Here is a 21,129-nt window from a genome sequence, read left to right as displayed (position 1 = left end):
GCTGGAAAAGAGTGCACTAATGCACTCTATTAAAATGTAGGACAGGACTTACATTTTAATTTTAAAATAATTAGCCATTACATTCCAGAATGAAGTCACATAGAGCATTTGTTGGAAATAATGTGCACTTATTAAAGAAAAATAAGACCAAGAACATGTCTTGAAAAAAATAAAGGGGGTTCAATTACTTCATGCTGACTTTCAATATTCAATATAAAACGCTGGTCAATAACCTTGAATAATGAATAAGCTTCAGTTGAGCACACCTGTCTGGATCAGGATTTGATTTATCTATCTGCAACACATCTATCTCTCTGAACACCACAGAGGTTCTCAGACAGTTTACTCACCAAAGAGTTCATCGGGTTTATCTTCCTCTCATAACACACCTGAATGTCCTGAAGCATGAAAAATACAGAACATCTATTACAAACAAATAGGAAATGAAACTGCTTCACTGTAAATGTATGTATTGCGCTTTAGACATTCTACATGTTTATATTTATACACATGCAGAGAGAAGAGATAGTGGGTGGTGGACTGCGCGCATGTGTGTGTGTGTGTGTGTGATCTTCATAGTCGTGACTGAAGTGTGTCGGGTTCACTCCTACACATGCTCATTAAAACAGCAGGAAGTATAGAAACTAGAAGAGACAGAGACAGAGAACACAGAAGGCTTTCCTTTTCAAAGTCCAAAAATCACATCACATGTCTGTTGGGACACACATCAGGTACGTCACTCTTAAACGCAGGCTAAAACAAGACCAGTTTTAGTCCAGTGACTAATACTGAGGTTTAGCGACCTAGGAGCATTTGTTTAACTACAGTGTACATTTTTAATACTACGTTTGTGATCCCTAAAAATGTCTATAATGTGTAATATCTATAATAAGTAATATCCACAACCTATAGATTTGCAGAGATTAAATTTCAGTGTAACACTACACAGCATTTAGCAAAGTAAACGTTGCGAATGCATCCAGACACATGCGATAAGTCCATACAGAGAGAGAGACGCTGCCTACAGGAACCTTTACTGTAACCATAGTTTCAAAGACAGCATAGCAACAGGAATGAGGTGAGGGGGCCGGCCATAGTGATTGGCAGCTCACATCCGGTGGATGCCATTGGCTGCTGTGAGTGAGTGTTTTCCGGTGTAGCACCGCATATTCTGGTGTACATGCCACCACATGTGTTTGCAGGAAGATGGGATTCAGGTGTTACTAGGATACCACTACATAAGATAAACATTTGTTTTTGTGCAAACAATCTATAATGCAAATACCCGAGTGTGAGTCACTATAACTGAATCATGAACAATATTGATTCATGTTTTTAAATTCTGCTGCATTCAGGAGCGTGAAGATGAAACGCTCATCTCAAGCAGCTGCAATGGCACAAACCTATAGAGTGTGACTGTCTGGTTCCGGAAGTAAAAACTCCTTGATTTTGAATGATAACTTATAAACCTTTAAAGACAGCCGTACAGTGAGCTACGAGGTTGTTAAACGATGGTATTTGCTTCTACTGAAGCCATCAGCCCACATTAATTCAGCTTATTTTTTAAAATAATCGTGTTTAACTGTGGAATTCCTGGTGATAAACTACATTACCCATGATGCTGTGCTGAAAATTCCACCAATCAGAGAGTCGGAAAAAGCAACATGCGTCAAAATAGCTCTTTACCTCTCCCACGAAGCAGCACGAATGAATGACGTAATTGAGTATCCCTACACTCAAATTTTTATATTTCTCCATCGTTTTTTATTCGATTATGCTGTTAATCGCAATGCTTCATGGGATTGTAGTTCTTTCCCTCACTAAAACCATTTAGTACAGTCTTTGTACCTTTGTCCGATTTTTTAAAAACTTTTTTCCTTCAAATCAGTTTGAAGTGTTGTGATTATACTTGTGTTTCATGGCTTATAATTCTTTAACAAAGACTATTATTAAAACCCAGAACCAATGCCGCTGAAAAAAGGGACGGCCACTAATGCACTCTATAGTGTACACTAAAGCTGCGTCTGAAATAGTATTGTCCGAATGATATAGGTACTATATTTGAATACTTCGCGACCGTTAAAAAAGTAAGCTCTATATAGTATTAATATGGGTAGTATGAATGCGTGTACATCCACCATGTTGTTACTGTCATGTGACCCACCAGCATCAGTTGTGTCGCTTCACTGCCATTCACAAATCCTCTCCCGTGGCCTCATGGGACAGTAAAGAGTCCATCGTATGCACACTTGGTCATCCGGACACTTTTCGCCTACTGTTTTATGAGTACTGTGAATTCAGACATACTACTCTGTTGGCGTACTTTTTTTCCAGATACTATAGGAAAGTATTCGATTTCGGGATAAAGTGTTACTCATATTCTGAACTGTACATGGGTAGTTGACACATAATATGGACATGAAATTATACATCAAGGTTTTTGGTTAATTTTCATTTTTATTTATGAAGGAGAGTGTACTTTTTTTTTTTTTTGCATTAGCAAGTTTTCAACCTATTTAAAATCACCCTTTTTCAGCTCACTAAAATAGTCCTGTGCTGTGACGGATTCATTTTTTTATCTTATGACTTCATAAAAAATTAGTGTATAATAAGTTTATATAAAATTATTATTTGTTGTATAACTTTTAGTTAGGCGTTTTGCAGGAGACTCTCAATAACTTAATTGCAAATTATTAATGCTGTCAAAATTAAAATGCATCTATCATAAAAGTTTGTAAATATATAATATGTGTATGTGTGTCTGTGTATATTTATACACACATACATGCATTCACACAAAATATATACATTTACAAACGTTTATGTTAGATTATACTTTTTGTTTCTTAAATTAAATTCTAAACCCTGTAACGTTATTTATATTTCATCATCAAGTCTCAACCATCTAAACTTTTTTTTTCGATAAAATTAAGACCAAGAACTGTAAATGCTATGATGTAATAAACATTGTGTGTTTTCTTTCGACGATAGATTACAATTTTTATAAAATGATTTGTTTTCTTTCAACGATAGATTAAAAATTTCACTAAACTTTTAAGGTTTTAACCTCTCTAGCTCTGTAACCATCGAGCATGGGTCAAAATAGCATGATAATGCAGCAGTAACCTTGCACACTTTACCTTTGTTGGATTTCTGAGGCAAAAAATGCAACATTTCTATATTTACAGACGCATATTCTAATCAATTTTCACAATCTAGCTCATCTCTGATCTGTTTCCAGGACAACCGCCCGCCCTTTCCTACGCCCCCGCCATTTCGACGTGGTCACGCTGGGTAAAATCACATGACCTCTCTCCGCCAATCAGAAGCGGCTGCTCCGGTTGAGTTTCGGGTTTAAAACTGTATCGGTTAAATTTGTAACAAAGTTGCGAGAGTTTGATCGAATCCTTCTTTCACGGTTCAATAAATCCGAATATTGTCATAGCAGTCTAAATTTATCAATCTAATATGGCTCATAAACAGATCTACTACTCGGATAAATACACAGATGATCACTATGAATACAGGTAAGGAGGTTTGAACTGCTTCAAGGCCTCGTTGCGGCGTTTTTGTTTAAATTATCATTCATTTAATTTCACATCAGTGTTGAACGTACTCCTTGTGAATTGCTTAATACAGTTAGCTAATATATTTGAGCGGCATGTTTTAACGTATACACAAAGCTATGGATTTGATTGTCTCTTATGTGCTTAGTCTAGTGACGTCACTTTTCAAGCGGCATGTTCATGTCATTCACGGCATTTGTTATTTGAATGTTGTCATTTGTGATGGCAGACACGTGGTGTTACCGCGAGAACTGGCCAAACAAGTGCCCAAATCTCACCTGATGTCGGAGGACGAGTGGAGGAGGCTGGGTGTGCAGCAGTCACTGGGATGGGTGCATTACATGATCCATGAACCAGGTCTGTGTACAAACACATACACATTCATCAGTGCCAAGGTGTGTGTGTGTGTGTGTGTGTGTCTGTCTGTGTGTGTTTGCTCTGATCCAGAGTCAGCTGATCTCTGACCATGTGATCTCAAGAGCCATTTACCCCAATTCTGTTACTTAAATTAATCTATTTAAAGGGATAGTTCACCCTAAAATGAAAACTCTTTCATACTCGCCCTCATGTCGTTCTAAACCCGTACGACTTTCGTTCATCTTCAGAACACAAATGAAGATCTTTTGGATGAAGTCTGAGAGCTTTCTGTTCCTCCATTGACAGCTACGCAACTACCACTCAAAGAGATCGTAAAACTAATCCATATGATTTGATTCGAGCGGTTTAGTTCAAATTTCTGAAGAGACTTGATCGGTTTATATGATGAATAGATTGAATTTAGGCTTTTATTTATATATAAAAATATATATATTCAACACTCACATCAGGGCTGCGATCAGCCCCGACAAAACGTTGCACAACGTTTTTTAAACAGAAACGGTGATGCGTTGAACACTACACAGTTGCAACTATGGCAGCTGAGAAGGCCATTCTTTGTGTTCTCTGTGAAGAATTTTCAGAGCCTGATGAAGTCGGTATTAATATGTGTTTAATACTACAAACTATGTTACAGTTACTGCACTTGCCGCCCAGAACAAAAGAGAACATCCCAATCGAGTGAAGGGATTGCTGGAACTGAAATGGAAGCACACATCTTACCTAATTCAGACTAAAACACATCTATTTAGCCTCACATACTGACTTTATTTGTAATACTGTTTTAATACCCTGTATTTTCTTTCTCATTTTTAGGAAAAGCACTTAATTACCATTGTTTATTTCTATACCAAATGTCATACACTTGCAATGAAGCTAAAAATATAAACAACTACATCATTATGTTGATATCCTATATTTTTACAATAAAACTTACGACAAACATGTCTTCTAATATCCTCAGTTGTTGCATCGAACACATTTGTAAATTACTTTCCTTGAACCCATTGTGCGAGTTCACTTTAAAGGAGAACTCCGGTCAATTTTAACATTGAGCTCATTTTTTTGTACATTTGGAGTGCTGTCAGTACAGAGAACAACGACAAAAATCGGTGTTGCCTACATCGTGTTATCCTCTTTTTAAAATTTGCCCCCTGTTGACTTCAATGGGGCGAGTTTTAAACCTGCTTTTAGCCTCTTAACATCCTTGATGTGTCATTACAAGTGCACAGGTCATGTGAGTGATTCCTTCAGAGTGAACACGGGTGAATCTGACTGCAGTAGATGTGAAAGATATGAATAAAAATGATGTTTATTCAGCCAGCGCAAATACCTGTATTTACATCCTGTTTTCGGTCGAAGTCCATAGTAGTCGATTGTCGAAAACTTGCCCCATTGAAGTCAACAGGGTGCAAATTTTAAAAAGAGGATAACACGGTGTAGGCAACACCGATTTTTGTCGTTGTTCTCTGTACTGACAGCACTCCAAATTTACACAAAAATGAGCTCAATGTTAAAATTGACCGGAGTTCTCCTTTAATACCGCGTGCTTTATATACATGTTGCTGCTGATTGGACTGCAGTTCTGACACACCCACCAAACAAGAGAAAACGTATCTCAAACCCCGTTGCACACCGTTTCCAGGAAACACGACGTTCAACCCGGAAACCGTAGCAAAACGTTGCGCACCGTTTTGAACTTGAACGTGCCCCAGTTTTGGTAAATGGAAACTCAAGCATGTTTGCTTGACGTGCAAGAACCAATGAGGTTCGTTTTTGTGTTACGCATCACGTTTGACCTTCTACAAGAGCCAATGAGGTTCATTCTCGTGTTACGCATCACGTTTGAGCTTCAGCAAGAACCAATGAGATTTGCACGCCAAGCAGGTTCAGTTGAGTTTTTGTTCGCTGATCAATGTTTATATGTGAATAAAAGCCTAAATTAAATCTGTTCATCATAAAGTAATCAAGTCTCTTAAGAATATTTTGGACTAAATCGCTCAATTCATATGGATTAGTTTTACAATCTCTTTATGAACTTTTTGAAGCACTAGAGTGTCAATGGAGGGACAGAAATCTCTCAGATTTCATTAAAAAGATCTTCATTTGTGTTTCTAAGATGAACGAATGTCTCACGGGTTTGGAACGACATGAGGGTGTATAATTAATGAAAGAGTTTTCATTTTTGGGTGAACTATCCCTTTAAGTTTAGATTAAAAAAAAAAAAGAAAGATATATAACATTTGCTTTTGTGTTTATTTTTCCAGAACCGCATATTCTGCTGTTTAGAAGACCTCTACCAAAATAATGACAGGGACAAGTGTCGCTGCTCCTCTGGACCATTCCTGTGGTTGAATGTGAAATTCAGTAAATACTGGAGAATTTCACCTCCTTTCTGGACTCCTCTGACCATGATTTATGCTTGGGCAGAATCAAGGGATTATGGGAAATTTTCAGTAAAAATTCAAGGGCTCTTAACTAAAAAAAAAAAAAGAAGAAAAAAAAAGAAAAGAAGCATGTGACCCAAGTGCCTCTCTGGGTGAAGCCAAACCTTTGTGTGTTGAATAAAAGTCTGTGATGCATCATCAGTGTTTAGAAACCTAAATCAGTGTTTTTATGGTTGATCTAAAGGACAATGCTTAATATTTGGGGGGATAAAAAGATGTACTGTATGGTAAAGGGAAATAATTTGTGTGTATCTAGGAAATGAAGATTCTTAGTTTCCGTTTATTGTTCAGGGAAGGCAAGTGTATACTGTACAAGAGCTTTGTCATGTTTAAATTACGATACAAAATTTGAACCATCTGTTTAAAAAGTAGTTACAGAACAGCCATAATGACAGCACTATCAGTAACTGTGCTTCTTGAAAACAGGGTTTTTACTGAGAAAAGAACAAGTTTATACCTTTTATTACAACATTACTTTTCAAAAATTATAGAATTATGATTTTTTATATTCTTGCTGCTCTTTATAATAAAAATAAAATGCCGCTTCGTGCCTGTTTTCTGCGTAGTTCCTCTGCCAGCACAACTCAACTTTCACCACACGGTGGCGCTACATCGCAACTAATGCAATGGTTCGTTTTGAACAACACTATTCTAAATACTTTGCTTAATTGTTAAAGAACAGCTGTTTCATTCGAAGATCATATTTAGCTAACCCATTTTAGGATAAACCATTAATGTTATGCCTCATTTGGTACTTTAAATAAGATAAGAACATTGTAAAATGCTAATTATAATAAGCTACAATAATAAAATACAAATGTGTTCCCAATTTGTTAGTAAGTAAAATGCATTTTAGTTAGCTAATGTTGTTTATCGCAATGTTTTATGTGGTCCAGTTTTCCATTCGAGTGATTTCACAGCTCAATCTAATAGGCTAGTCTATGTTTTGATAGCGTTCGTAAGGTAACGCTATTTTCGAACGTTCTCTGAATGGTTAGAAATTAGAGAACATTACATTTTATCATTTTGCAAAATGGAAACGTTACGTTTGAATGTTCTCTTAACGTTCTGAAACATTTAAAAACATTAGACGAAAACAGTTTGGGGGGGGGGGGGGGGGGGGGGGGATGTATGCAATAAACAATGTTTTTGTGCTAGCATTTTGAGAACATAATAACTCTAACCAGACGTTCTATTAATGTTACTGGTGGAATGTTTGTTCATAACTTTGAGAGAAACGTTATGGAAGTTCTGAGAACGTTCCCAGTTTACAAACACAGGCACTGAGGCAGTGGATTCTATGATGATGGTAGATTGAGGCAGTTTGGGATTCTTTTTGGGGCAAACTATCATGTGTTTAATATATTAAAGGAAATTATATGTGTTGGTCAAAACGATGAATAGTTTAATACCTTTTACATTTTTCGTTACTTGGCCAGATTGAACCATTTCAGTAGCTAACAGTAATAGCTCTGGGTCACAGTGATGGCTGGCGGAAGAATCAGGCCTATAAACGGTCATCATTTTACTGAACTTTTCTCACAGTGTCTTTTATCAGATTTCTATTAGTGTCATTTTTAGTATTTATGACAGGAGTCCTGTTTTGTTTCTCAAAGCTAAAGCAGATATAAAAGTTTTGAGTGAATGTTGCTGCTAAATCTCCAGACTTCCAATTCCTGGCTTTACCTGAAACATATTTAAGACTTCAATCGGTGTCAAAATGACAAAAGCCATTAGTTTTGTACTCTAAACAGGCCTGTTCATTGGGTTCAGTGATAATAAAGCTGTGGATCATGACTGATCAACTTACAGATGCTTATTAAGTTTATTTAATTGAATGAAATAGACATGACATTAACTCCCTCACCTGTGGCTGGATCTCTCTCATTTCCCTGTATGTGGCAAAATATGTTCCTGATGAAAATAGGAGGAGGTGAAAGTCTGAAAAACCACAATATAAAACCACTCAACATTTACTCACATAGCAAAGTTCCCGTTTTAAAATGAATGTATTTAAGAATATTGTGGGAAAACTTTCTGAGATGCATCTTTGTTAAGCATGTAATGATAATAACTAATATGGTAATGATGCATGTATGGATGCTAATTTTCAAAACAGTGGTTGCTGATCTATCAAATGTGATTTAAATGATTAAAATAATTTAATTAGATCTTCATCCTATAGAAGAAAAAAATGTGTTCAGAGGAGCATTTAAAGCCATTTAAGGTGAAATTCTCATGTCCAGGTCAAATTTCACACTGGAAATAAATAAATAAATAAATAAATAAATAAAGGCAAGTCTCAACCCACACACTGGTTTTATTTGCTCACATCAGGAAAGGGTTATGATTTAAAATGATTGCATTTAGGAATCTTGTGGATTTTAAATAATTATTCATTATTTTTTTGACAACAGTAGCATAATACTGTCTAAAACGTTTCATGCAGTGGCCGAAAGTGATGTCTGGCCTATAACCATTGATGAAAATATTATAAAAAAAAATGTGTTAAAGATTTTGTAAGTATATTGAGTAGTTGTGCTTGGAGTCAATTGTTTTATTTGTGATAATAATGCATTGACAAAGCAAATTGTGTTGACATCATCTTTGGCCAGGCTGTCATAAAATATATATATATATATATATATATATATTAGAACATGCAAAAACAAGAGAGACCAACAAAATATTAATAACTGATTATGTTGTGGTCAATGTATGCTTTTTCCTTTGAGCTTTATGCTTTTCTATAAGTTTTTGTTTTGTTTTGCATAGTAAAATAAAACCTGTAACTGTAGTTTGCCCTTTTTGCCAAATGATTTTGTCAGATAAATACCATAACCAAGTTTAGTGTTAGTTCTTCCCTTGTATTTAAAATATTTAAAAAAAATATATATATATATATATTCCTCATATTTTGATTTAATCAAACTTGTATGGTCATAAAAACAAATATCCGCTATGAACATCACTTAAAGGAATGGTATAATGCCCTTTTCACAAGATGTAAAATAAGTCTCTGATGTCCTCAGAGTGTGTGTGTGAAGTTTTAGCTCAAAATACCCCACAGATATTTATATATAGCATGTTAAAATTGTCACTTTTTGAGGGTGAGCAAAAACGCACCGTTTTTGTGTCTGTCCCTTTAAATGCAAATGAGCTGCTGGTCCCGGCACAGAGGGCGGAGCTTCAACAGCTTGAGTCCTTTTACTTCACACAGACATGCACTGAAAATTTCTAAAACGTTTAGCCTTTTATGTTCAAACTGGAGTCAGAAAGATGAAGAAGTGCCAACATGTAGAAGCAACAGGACGTTTCTGAATGGTTAGTTGATGAATTTATGTAGCTTATGTGTAGTTATCTTCTAGTCATTGATTAGCATATTTTGTCATGATAATCTATAAATCGTGTTCCGGGGGCGGGGTTTATGTAAATTATAGGGTTAGTGATGTCACTAATCCGGGAGGAAGCTCGTGTAGTCTCTACCAGCCGTTTGTTAAAAAAGTGATTTCTTTAAAAGCAAATATCTCCCTTTGCTTTGAACTTTGAGCGTTGGAACTTTGCAGATGTTGTTTATGATCAAACAGCAACATTACACACTAACTAAAGTTAGAAAAGTCAAATCATAATCAACCACCCCTTTAAGGACACTACTGTATGAATGCAAGTCTTCAAAACATTGGTGGCTGATCTATAAAATGCCATTTAAAAGCTTAAATTAAACCTGTTTGTACAATATATGTGGTTTTTATGAGGATGGCTGAATGTTAACCAGTAAAAACTGAGACTTCACCTTCCCAAATCCACGCTGTTTATGTGTTCAGAGGTGAACAATGATTTTAATAGGCTGTTAAGTGTGTGTGTGTGTGTTAGTGTCTATAGAGGTCACCTGTCTGGATCAGCTGAAAAGCAGTGCAGGGATTGATTAACGTGCCTTTCATTGGCAGCTGATTGTGTGTGTCAGTTAACAGTCTTCACACACTCTCTCCAAGATCATACGCTGGTCTCTGAGGTCAGAGGTCAGGAAGAGGACGCCATTGACCTTCATATGGAGAGGAGCCATAAAACTTCAATTTGAGTTGTGCAAACAACTTGAAGAGATAAGAGAGATTCTGGGGGCGTGAATGATTAGTCAATTCACATATAGAGTATTATAAGGAACATGGGTTTAATAGGCTATTATGATTGTTATGGTATGCTTTTATTTTCCTTCTGTAAACAAAGTTTCCTTCAGAATATCTTGAACAAAACTACAGCTCAGTAGTAGAAACTGCTCCAGATACATTAAAACACATGGTTAAAGTCTCTGACAAATAATAGAAATATTATTTATTGTGGTTGCAACCTCTAATTTGGAGAACACAAAATATATTCTAGCAACTTCCCTGAAATGCATTCAAAGTCTGCTTAGATAAACACACTGGATTATTTCAATCACACAACAGGAGGCTATAAACACACATATTGCTTTCACTAACAGGAGCCGTTGTCGTCTGCTCTCGAGGATGGAAGGGCTACAAATAGAAGCGTCATAGAAAGCGGTTGTCATCGGTCTCGCTGTCTGCACCTGTCTCACCGCGTGCGTCCTCCACAACTGTCTCAAACCGCCTGGAATCCCGGACGTTCTCCAGTGGGATCTGTGATCCGGAGGAACAGGAACAGGCTGATGGACACGGAGCCGCTGAGAGAGTGTGTGTGCATCATGGACCTGAAGCACCACACACCAGCAGTGTGATGATGATGTGTGTGTGTGTGTGTGTGTGTGTGTTTTCGTCCAAGCGTCCGTCCCTGGAGCCAGAAAACGATGCCAAGATGAGCGATAATGACCCGTTCAGAGAACACCCTGTCCATCACAGCTCTCCTACAGGACAAGAACAACTGTGATAAACAACAAATACACCATCATCATCATATGCTGAGATCTTCATCTGTTACAAATCAAACCTCAAATTCACATGTCCAGGTCTTTTATATATATACAGTACTGTGCAAAAGTCTTAGGCATGTTAAAGGTTTCTTCAAGCGTCTCGGAGACGTTCCCGCAGTTCTTCTGGATTTAGTCTGTCTCAGTTTCTTCTGTTTCTTCATGTAATCACAGACGGACTCGATGATGGTGAGATCAGATCATACCAGCTGTTGTCAGACTCCTTGTGCATACACAAATCTCACTGGATTATTACAATTAATGGCAAAAAGAATGTTTGGAAATGTAAACTGATATTTCCTACTGACACACTACAGCAAAAGATATAAATAACTGACTTAAAACCATTTTTTGGGGGGGGGGGGGGGGGATATTTACGCGCCTAAGACTTTTGCACAGTAGGCTACTGTATACACACACACACACACACAATATTTAGTAATTACTGGAACTATTTTAAGGAAAATGTTCTACGTCTAACTGACCTTCAGTTCAAACCCTAAATCTGATGAGGCCGCATTTTAAATGTGGAAAAGCATTATAAATAAATAATGATTATATATTTCTGGTTCAGCTTTGTAAATACTGAATGAAGACACTGACATCTTCCTGCTCAGTGATGGTTCCAACATACAGTATGTGTGCAAAAACATTTCCAAAGCAAACACTAACATTCAAGAGTTTGGGGTCTGTAAGGTTTCCCAATGTTTCTGAACGAAGTCTCTTCTGCTCACCAAGACTGCATTTGATTACAAATACAGTAGAAATATTAATATTGTGAAATATTATTACAATTTAAAATAACCGTTTTCTATGTGCATATATAGTTAAGTGTTATTTATTCTTGAGATCAAAGCTGTATTTTCAGCATCATTACTCCAGTCTTCAGTGTCACATGATCCCAAACATTTAATAGAATCACTGATTAGATAGAAAACGTTCAATGAACAAAAAAATAATAGCAAAAAATAATCAAAACTAAATTATAATATTTTCATTTCTTTCAGGCAATATGCTCTAAAACTCAACATCGAGCATCAAAAACACAGATTTCCCCTCACCCAGGCTTTCTTCCACTCCTGCAGGAGTGTGTTGTGTTCAGACAGAGTGTTTCTCCACTGATCCACGTGTGTGTGAGGAACACCAGCCTCGTCTGAGAGGAAACACATCATACATCACGTCACAGGCGAAGGCAAGATGGCGCATTGTAACGTCAGACTCGCGGCTTTACCAAGATGTTCTTCACTGCAGAACACAAGATCCAGGAGGCGGGTTGGATCCAGATCCAACTCCTTCCACCTTATATATACCTAAACCTACCAATCTCCACCCCCTGATCCCTAAACCCAACCCTAAACCTACCAATCTCCACCCCCTGATCCCTAAACCCAACCCTAAACCTACCAATCTCCACCCCCTGATCCCTAAACCCAACCCTAAACCTACCAATCTCCACCCCCTGATCCCTAAACCCAACCCTAAACCTACCAATCTCCGCCCCCTGATCCCTAAACCCAACCCTAAACCTACCAATCTCCACCCCCTGATCCCTAAACCCAACCCTAAACCTACCAATCTCCACCCCCTGATCCCTAAACCCAACCCTAAACCTACCAATCTCCACCCCCTGATCCCTAAACCCAACCCTAAACCTACCAATCTCCGCCCCCTGGATCTGGACCCAACTCCGCCCCCTGGATCTCGTGTACTGCAGTGAGGTGCTACTGGCTTTACCTCTGCCGATGAGCCGAAGGTGGACTTCTGAAACGTCGTTTCCAGTTTCAGACACTGCTGTACACTCATACTGGACATCTTCATTCACCGCTTCTCCCTTCAGCCAGCTGCTCACCAGCACGGCATCATGGGAAACCACACGTCTGTGTTCAAACACGTGAGTCTCGAGTCTCCGCCCGTTTATGTGCCACTCAACACTTACATCTCTAGGACCTGAAGGAGAACTGCACTTACATTTGGACCCTGCATGATATTTAGAGTTCCAGTACACACACACACACACACACACACACGCACACACACGACACAACTAAAAGCCAGTCAAACCTGGCAGTCTCATGCTGTTTGAGGAATCATTGGATTATCAAACACTCTCATTCTACATGCATAACAAACTGTACATTCACATCATAAACCAGATCAAATTAGTTAGGATTTGTTTCAAATGCATTCAGCTAAACGAGTAAATAAATGTTTTAAATGAGTGTTTCCAAAAACAACTGAGTGTGTATATGTACAAGCTGGATTTACAGTATCTGTGACACGTTGTTGAGCACAGAACATTTTAATGGACGCTTGTTTCCACCACAGAACAATCAAAACAAATAATAAAACATAATAGAAACTTTTTAACTCAAAATTATGATTGAGTTGAAAATATCTTGCAATTCAGGCTTTATGACTCGTAATGAAGAGTTTACATCTCACAATTGTGAGAGATAAACTCGGAATTTGCGAGAAAGAAAGTCCAAATTGCGAGTTTTAAACTTGGAATGGGCGAGAGAGTCCGAATTGTGAGATATAAACTCGGAATTGTGAGAGAAAAAAGTAAGAATTGAGATAAAAAGTTGCAATTACATTTTTTATTTTTTTTATTCTAAGGCGGAAACAGGTTTCCATACATTTTGCCTCGTCTCAATTTGTCTCATTTCACTGGAACATTACAGTACGTGTCGACCCAAAACCACTTTCTGTGCAAAGTTATATCCAACATTTCAACTTGTAACCTGGTATTCCTGGTAACTTTCACAGTAAACATAGGGATAAAATATTTTTAAAAATAATTTGGTGATGTATAACAGTTCATCCACCCAGAAAATGAGTTTCACCTTCTAAGACTCTTCAGCTCAAATACATTTACATTCATGCATTTGTCAGATGCTTTTATCCAACGTGATTTACACTGCATTCAAGATATTCATTTTCTCCGATCATGATGTGGGAATCAAACCCGTGATCTTGGCATTGCTAGTGTCATTGCTCTACTTACTGCTTGAGCTACAAATAACACACAATTATATATGAAATAATTCATATAAAGTGCTTTAACAAAAATATGAGCTTCACATTTCTGCTTTGAAACCCCAGGTGACGTTCTTTAAACATCCGTCACGCGTGTTTAATGCAGTCACTATAGGAAAGGACTGATTCACAGCCCTCTCTTAAAAACATTACTAAATTGTAATAGTGTATATAATAATACACAAATAATCTAATTGTGTAAAATGATACCATAGTTTCAAAGATGCTGAAGATGAATTATCCATCTGTACACTACAGCTCAAGAGTTTGGGGTCAGGAAGATTTTCTTCTTTGATCACAGGAATACATTACATTTTAATATATATTCATATAGAAAACAGTTTTAATAATATTCCACAATTTTACTGTATTTTTGATCAAATAAATGCAACCTTGGTGACTTCTTTCAAAAACATTAAAAAATCTTCCTGACCACAACATTTTGTACAATAGCACAAATAATACTTTAAACATTTTTGGTAGAAAACGTCAAGCAAATTTTAGTAGATTTGTTCATTTTATATTTGTAAAGATGAATTCATTACTGAGATTCTGCGTGTCATGATTTATCAGGCTGTTGATGTTTTTGCTCACTTCAAAAGCCCTTTAAAGTGCCCCATTATGGCTTGTCGGATATTATCTTTCATGTAGTGTGTAATGAAGCTGTTTGTGAATATTTGTGAAAGATCAAAGATAACTGGAGTAATTGTCTCGCAGAAGAAAGAAGTGATTCTGAACCGCCTGAAACGAGTCGCCAGTAACTCCAGTCTCACTTCCTGCTCGAAATTATGTAGTTTTGTAACTAATTCGCATAATACCAGCCTATGGTTTTCATTGGCTGACGGCGTGCAGCGTCTACTTTGCCCCGCCCTCAAACACTGTAGTTGTATCTGAGACTGGAAGAGTTTGGTTTGTGTTGTTCATGTCGAGAAGACGCTGTTTTCAGTGTGTGAATCCACTCTGATGCACTTCTAAAGGATGAGATTGATATAGTAAAACCGACGCCATTGTTACTGTTCGTATCACTGTGTCTATCAAGTGCTGAGGAAGATCTGGAGCTGAAATCATATCTGGTAATGGCCATTTGGTTACGGAAACACACTGTAAATGGTCGACCAATCAGAGCAGAGTAGACCAATCACAACAGACTGGGCCATTTGACCAATCAGAGCAGAGTAGACTGATCACAACAGACTGAGCCATTTGACCAATCAGAGCAGAGTAGACCAATCACTGACCAATCAGAGCAGAGCAGGCTCTCAGAAAGGCGGGGTTTAGAGAGATCAGATCCTTGATCAAACCGTTTCAGACTCTTTATGAAAAGAGCTGATGCTGCAGTGGATATTATGAGAAAATAACAGTGTTTGACCTTGGATGCATGTAAGCATGTTGCAGGAGACTGCAAAACACAATTAAGAGTCTTTAAAATAGCATAATAGGGGCACTTTAAACCACATGATGTAATATCCAGCTTCAATAACGCATCTGTATGCAATAAACAGCATTTCACATCTTTTTGCAATTCAAACATTTATTCAGGCTCTCTAGCAAAAAGATTTGAAGAAACTTTGTACATCATCAGTTTTTTTATGTACAAATATTTACACTGTACACGACTGGTGCTGAAAGTGCATGTGATTTGATGAACGTCCTTTACAGAGTCCTTCAGTTAGACGTTTCTCACGCACTTCTTTCACAAGAGTCCATTTACAGAACAAGACTCGCGTCTCCAGGTAAAACAATAATACAAACCATAATCATAAATTAAGATCTGAACAGAATAAAAAAAAAAAAAAAAAAAAAAATGAAATTCTAAAGTTATTTACTGTAAAATAAAAGTTTAGTAAACTCTAAAGAAGTGAATCTCTTTATTATTCGAAAATAAAGGAATAAAAAGAAAAATTCGAATGCAGATTTTAGGAATGAGACGGTGAGCAGAACATGCACACACACAAACACACTTGTCAAAATACTCTTCCAATGACTTCCTCTCACAAGATCTGGGTCCTCTCGGCCAATCAGAACGCTTAATATTGCAGGAGGAGTGAAAGAAAGTCAGACTTGGGAGTATTGAGACAAGCCTGATGAGAGAGTGAGCAGGGAGAAACGGGTCAGAGGTCAGAGGTACCACTCACCCAAGGCCAGGCAGAAGAGCAGAAAGGCCTGGTGAGGGTGAAGGGCCCAGGACTGTTCCCTCAGGAGAGGGGGGATCAGCCGAGGCCCATCCACACCCCTCCAGCCCGAGGACGGGACGTCGACAGGGGGACGAGGAACAGCCAAGGGTGCTGTGCGGGAGAGAGGGAGTGAAGGAGGAAAGGAGAGAGAGAGAGAGACAAACACAAGAGTGTGACAGCAGATTCAGGAACGCCACGAGGAAAGCTGGGAATGACGGCGGGAAACAGCGGGAGAGGCGTGACCAAACATTTCACACAAAAAACTAAAGAATATTTTGCACAAAGAAATCATGTGTAGCAGGTTTGTGACATTGTTTCATGACATTTAAGCAGATTTCTTTTCTAATATTCAGAATTATCGTAATGCCAGAAGTACTTTATATTACAGGACACTATGTTTTTTTTTGTTTTTTTTGTATTCAAATCACTATCATGAAAATGGCAAAATGCAAAAGAAGAAAAAAAAGAACAGAAAAAAAGTTACTTTTTTGTATAAAGAAAATAAATATTTGTGACATTTTCCTGACATTTAAGCAGATTTATTCTTAATATTAGAATTATCACTATAATAATTTATATGCAATACAGTCATGACTATCCAAACTATCCAGTTAGGACACAATTTATTATATATATTTGTGTGTGTGTGTGTGTGTGTGTGTGTATTAAAATCACTGACATGAAATATTGCCAAAATGCCCCCCCAAAAAAATAGAAAATAAAAAAAATGTATGCAAAAAAATAATAGATTTGAGTTTCTTGACAAAACCAAAATAAAAAATACTACAAATTATATATATAAAAAAACATATTTGTGACATTATTTTCAATGACATTTGCCATAATGTGAAAGAAATACCTTATATGTAGTACAGTCGTGAAAATTATTTATTTATTACACTGTCATGAAATAATGTCGAAATGTCAAAAAACAAAAATCCTTTAATGCAAAAAGAGGTTGTTTTTCTTTTAATTTTGGGGTTTCTTGACTTTTTTTGTGATATTCACGCTATTATTGCTAACATAAATAATATAATATCTTCAAAAATATTGAAATCATAAAGCTTCTTCTTTAAGAAAAAAAGGTTTTCAAAGCTCACGTTTGTGGACTCGAGTCAAACACTGTCAGAAATCTAAAAGCTTCTGTAGAAATACTGTGTCGTGTCGCTCTCTCTCAGACTCTTCAGACAGACCACAGGAAGCTGTGCAAGAGACACATCACAGTGCTTAGACTTCTTTTTTTTTTGGTCTCGTTTATAAACACGAGGAACCCATTTTAGCTTTTGGAACAATCTGGCTCCGTTTTTGAGCGTCTTCCAGAGACATCTTCCTCTTCCTCGTTATATGCAATCCTGCATGTGTGATACTGAAATCATCCCTGAGATTTAAAATCACACGCCATCAATCGCCGATAAACTTCAGGTCGGACCCCGGCCACCCCACACTGCAAACAAACCTGTGTTTGTGTCTTCTTTTCCAGTACCAATATCTCAACATTCTGAAATCAAGATACATTTACTGGAGAATCAAAATGACTTCTTTTCTAAAAAATAAAAAATTAATAAATGCAGAAAACTAGAAGAAATATGTCAGTTTCCCTTTTAATTCCCTTTTAATTATATTTTTTGTGACACTATTTTTATGACATTTAAACAAATATTCTAATTACCATTATGCAAAAAAATACTTTACATGTAATACAGCCATAAAAATAATCCTGTCAGAATCAGAAAATTTTTTGGTATTAAAATATCATGAAATAATGTCAATATGCTAAATAATACTAATAATTATAACAGAATGATCCTGCAAACAGTCCTTTTTAAACAAAACGCTTTTCAAAAACTAATTTTTGTCTTTACATTTTGGGGTTTGTTAATATTTCACCCCAAAATGAGAGTAAAAAAACTCTAAAAAGACAAATAATATTTAGCATAAACACAAAACTGACTAAATTTTGAAAAAAAACTTCAGAAACAAAGACTTAATATCTTCTTTCGCTTCTCAAGCAAATGTATCTTGATTTGATTTTCGAACCAGAAAATAAGACAATAACAGGAAAGTGCAAACCGAGGGTGAATATTAAACGCCTCAAAAACAATATATTCAAACACAGTCCGGAACTCCAATTTGGAAAACATCACGCAAACTTACCAATTTGGTAAATAACGTTTCCAATTTGGAATCTTATTTGGAATCGAGTCGTGTTTCTTGCAGAGCGAGTAAACGCGAGCGCGTGCGTTAGTGTGGCGTGTCGGCGTCTGCGTATTCGATGGGCTGAGACGCGCAGTCGATGTCGAAGGGTCGGTCTTTAGTGGGACTGTCGTCACCGTCCTCGAAGCTGTTGGACGGGACTCTTCCGTTCACGTATTCCGGCTCCGTCTCGTATCCGGTGTCTCTGAGCGCGTGCAGTGGATGCGCTCCGTTCTGATTGGCTGAATCTGTCTTCTCCTGCACAGGCTCCATCAGGCCCGACTCACAGGCCACGTACTCGGCCTGAGGTTTTTTGTTTGAGCCGAGCAGAGCGGCCCGCAGGCGGAGGCACGGCGCCGGTAGATACTGCATGTAGCAGTTATACGCCAGCGCCGCGAGGAAGAGGAGGAAGAAGAGGAGGAAGAGCGACAGCAGGGCTATGCTGTTGTCGTGCTGGATGTATTTGGCCGAAGGATCGAGCGTCTCGGTGCGCGTGGGTAAGTTGCTGACCTCTGGAGGGATGTGGGATTTGGGTTTAATGGCGTTGTTTGGAGGGGTTGTTAGTGAGGGAGAGTCCGTGTGTGTTGACGTTAGTCCTGAGGTGAGACCGTCATTACCTTCAGGCGCCGGGGTCGGGTCGCGGGACACGCTCTGAGGATGCCGAGCGGATAGCGGAGGCGTGTTCTCGGGAAGATCCAGGCGGAGGACGTATCCGGCCACCAGACGGGTGAAGTTCTGTCCCGCACCCGACTCGACGGACCAGCATTCGTAGCGGCCCGTGTCCTCTGACGTCACGCTGTAGATGAGCAGCCCGTTCTCCCCCATCAGGAGGAAGCGAGAGGCTTCGGTGAGAGCGTGACCGTTGAGCTTCCACAACACCTGAGCCAGGTTAGAGCGCACCTGACACGACAGGTCCGCAGAACCGCCAGGCTGTACCGCCACCTGCTGGTAGTCCTCCAGCGCAAGAGCAGCGACTGCGAGAGGGACAGCAGGACGATTATCCACAACATCACTGCAGTGCAGTCTTAGTTTACAGGGAAAGTGACACCTATCATTATTTTAATTCCAAAAGTTTTAGATAAAAAACACATCAAAAGGTAAATGTTTATTCTATTGTACTCATTTATTTGTGCTTATTGATTAAAATTATTTAATATTCTTCCTTTGTGTTCATGTAGTGAAAAACAGAGAGGAAAACATGCCGTGATTATTCATAACTAGATTTGTACTGTATTCCACTTCCTGTTTTAATAATTTAGAATCTACCCAGCAATGACTGTTTAAATTATAAATTTATCATTCCTCTGACTTTATTATTATATAAATAATCAAATGTAAAATTATAAAGTAAATTATAAAGTATCGAGAAGTAAAAAAAAAAAAGAGTATATATACAAAATATATATATAAACTATGATTATGATTCCTCTGAAGTTATTTAAGAACAAATATGCAACTATGGATATTACATAATAAAATTATATAAATAAAAAATAAGAAATAAATTATATAAATAACAAAAAAATAATGATAATTCATCCGAATCTAAAATTATAAAGTATAAAGTCCATTATAATATATTATACATTACATTATAATGCACTGAGAAATTGAAAAAGTATATTTAGATATAAAACATTTATAACATATTTATAATATATATAAATATACTATATTATAAATTATAATAAATTTAATTATATAAAAAATACAAATAATAATTATTAAAAAATATAAATTATATGAAAATAAATGATTATTCCTCTGACTATAAAATTCTGAAGTATATTAAAATATTTTTAAATTATATAGATTAAATATATTAGAAGGCACTGAGAAATACTATAAGAAATTAAACAAAAAAAATGTACATTATATATAAAATATATATATATAATAAATTATAAATAATAAAAAAGATAAACATTGCCCAACCCTAGTACACACACACACCTAAATGCCTATAGCAGTCTTATCCGTTAAACTTCCCTGGTGTGTGTGGTGTTTACAAGGCTGTATAATTATCAGATATACAGTGACAACGGTCTTATGTACTCTGGGTTTTGTTGTTCTGTCTCAGCTAGTGTACAGACAGCAAAAAAAAAAAAAAACAGGCACTAAAACTGGATCATTTGAGCTTCTTTACGGAGTCTAATTTAATACACATGACATTATAAATTACACACCTGGAGGACACATCCCAGCATCCCCTTTGAGGCTCTGAATCAGCTTCCTGTAACACACACAGATCAGAGTAAATATAGACACATCTGATTAAAGATGATAATGCCGTCTGGCTAACATATTCCAGAAAACATATTCAAAAATATTGAACATAACGTGTTCCTCTTAAAGCCGGCGCAGAGACACAGTGTCTGCACATATTTGAGAAGTTAAAGACTAAGATCCTCCAT

General features: G+C 37.2%; 2 protein-coding genes across 10 annotated transcripts in view; one reads left to right on the top strand and one right to left on the bottom strand.

Annotated features, from left to right (window-relative positions):
- Nucleotides 1-3,313: 3,313 nt before the first annotated feature.
- On the top strand, nt 3,314-6,979 carry LOC307144929 (cyclin-dependent kinases regulatory subunit 2). Its single transcript, XM_079847666.1, has 3 exons — nt 3,314-3,527; nt 3,796-3,923; nt 6,209-6,979. Exons 1-3 carry the CDS (start codon nt 3,469-3,471, stop codon nt 6,247-6,249), a joined length of 228 nt encoding a protein of 75 aa, XP_079703792.1. The 5' UTR covers nt 3,314-3,468; the 3' UTR covers nt 6,250-6,979.
- Nucleotides 6,980-10,541: 3,562 nt separating this feature from the next.
- The window catches only part of sema4d (sema domain, immunoglobulin domain (Ig), transmembrane domain (TM) and short cytoplasmic domain, (semaphorin) 4D), a 69,337-nt gene continuing 58,749 nt past the window's right edge, over nt 10,542-21,129 (bottom strand). For 2 of the 9 annotated variants that reach the window (XM_079846556.1, XM_079846558.1), the window contains 6 exons: nt 20,902-20,948; nt 19,333-19,689; nt 16,484-16,633; nt 13,047-13,259; nt 12,374-12,465; nt 10,570-11,249 (listed from right to left, as the gene is read on the bottom strand). In XM_079846556.1, coding sequence (XP_079702682.1) covers nt 11,220-11,249; nt 12,374-12,465; nt 13,047-13,259; nt 16,484-16,633; nt 19,333-19,689; nt 20,902-20,948 — 889 coding nt within the window. In that variant the 3' untranslated portion in view covers nt 10,570-11,219. Of the gene's footprint in view, nt 11,250-12,373; nt 12,466-13,046; nt 13,260-16,483; nt 16,634-16,937; nt 19,690-20,901; nt 20,949-21,129 lie in introns of those variants that run through there. The other 7 variants (XM_079846559.1, XM_079846560.1, XM_079846555.1 and 4 more) reach the window with 4 other exon arrangements.

Source organism: Squalius cephalus (genome assembly GCF_949319135.1).
Source record: "Squalius cephalus genome assembly, chromosome: 17".
Lineage (NCBI taxonomy): Eukaryota > Metazoa > Chordata > Actinopteri > Cypriniformes > Leuciscidae > Squalius > Squalius cephalus.
This window is presented reverse-complemented; position numbering and strand designations above follow the sequence as displayed.

What these genes read in the sequence shown, in the direction of transcription:
- LOC307144929 (XM_079847666.1), top strand. Translation starts at nt 3,469, where the DNA reads ATGGCTCATAAACAGATCTACTACTCGGATAAATACACAGATGATCAC. An exon ending in GATGATCACTATGAATACAG is followed by an intron (nt 3,528 to 3,795) that starts GTAAGGAGGTTT and finishes TTGTGATGGCAG; the next exon opens with ACACGTGGTGTTACCGCGAG. An exon ending in TTACATGATCCATGAACCAG is followed by an intron (nt 3,924 to 6,208) that starts GTCTGTGTACAA and finishes TTATTTTTCCAG; the next exon opens with AACCGCATATTCTGCTGTTT.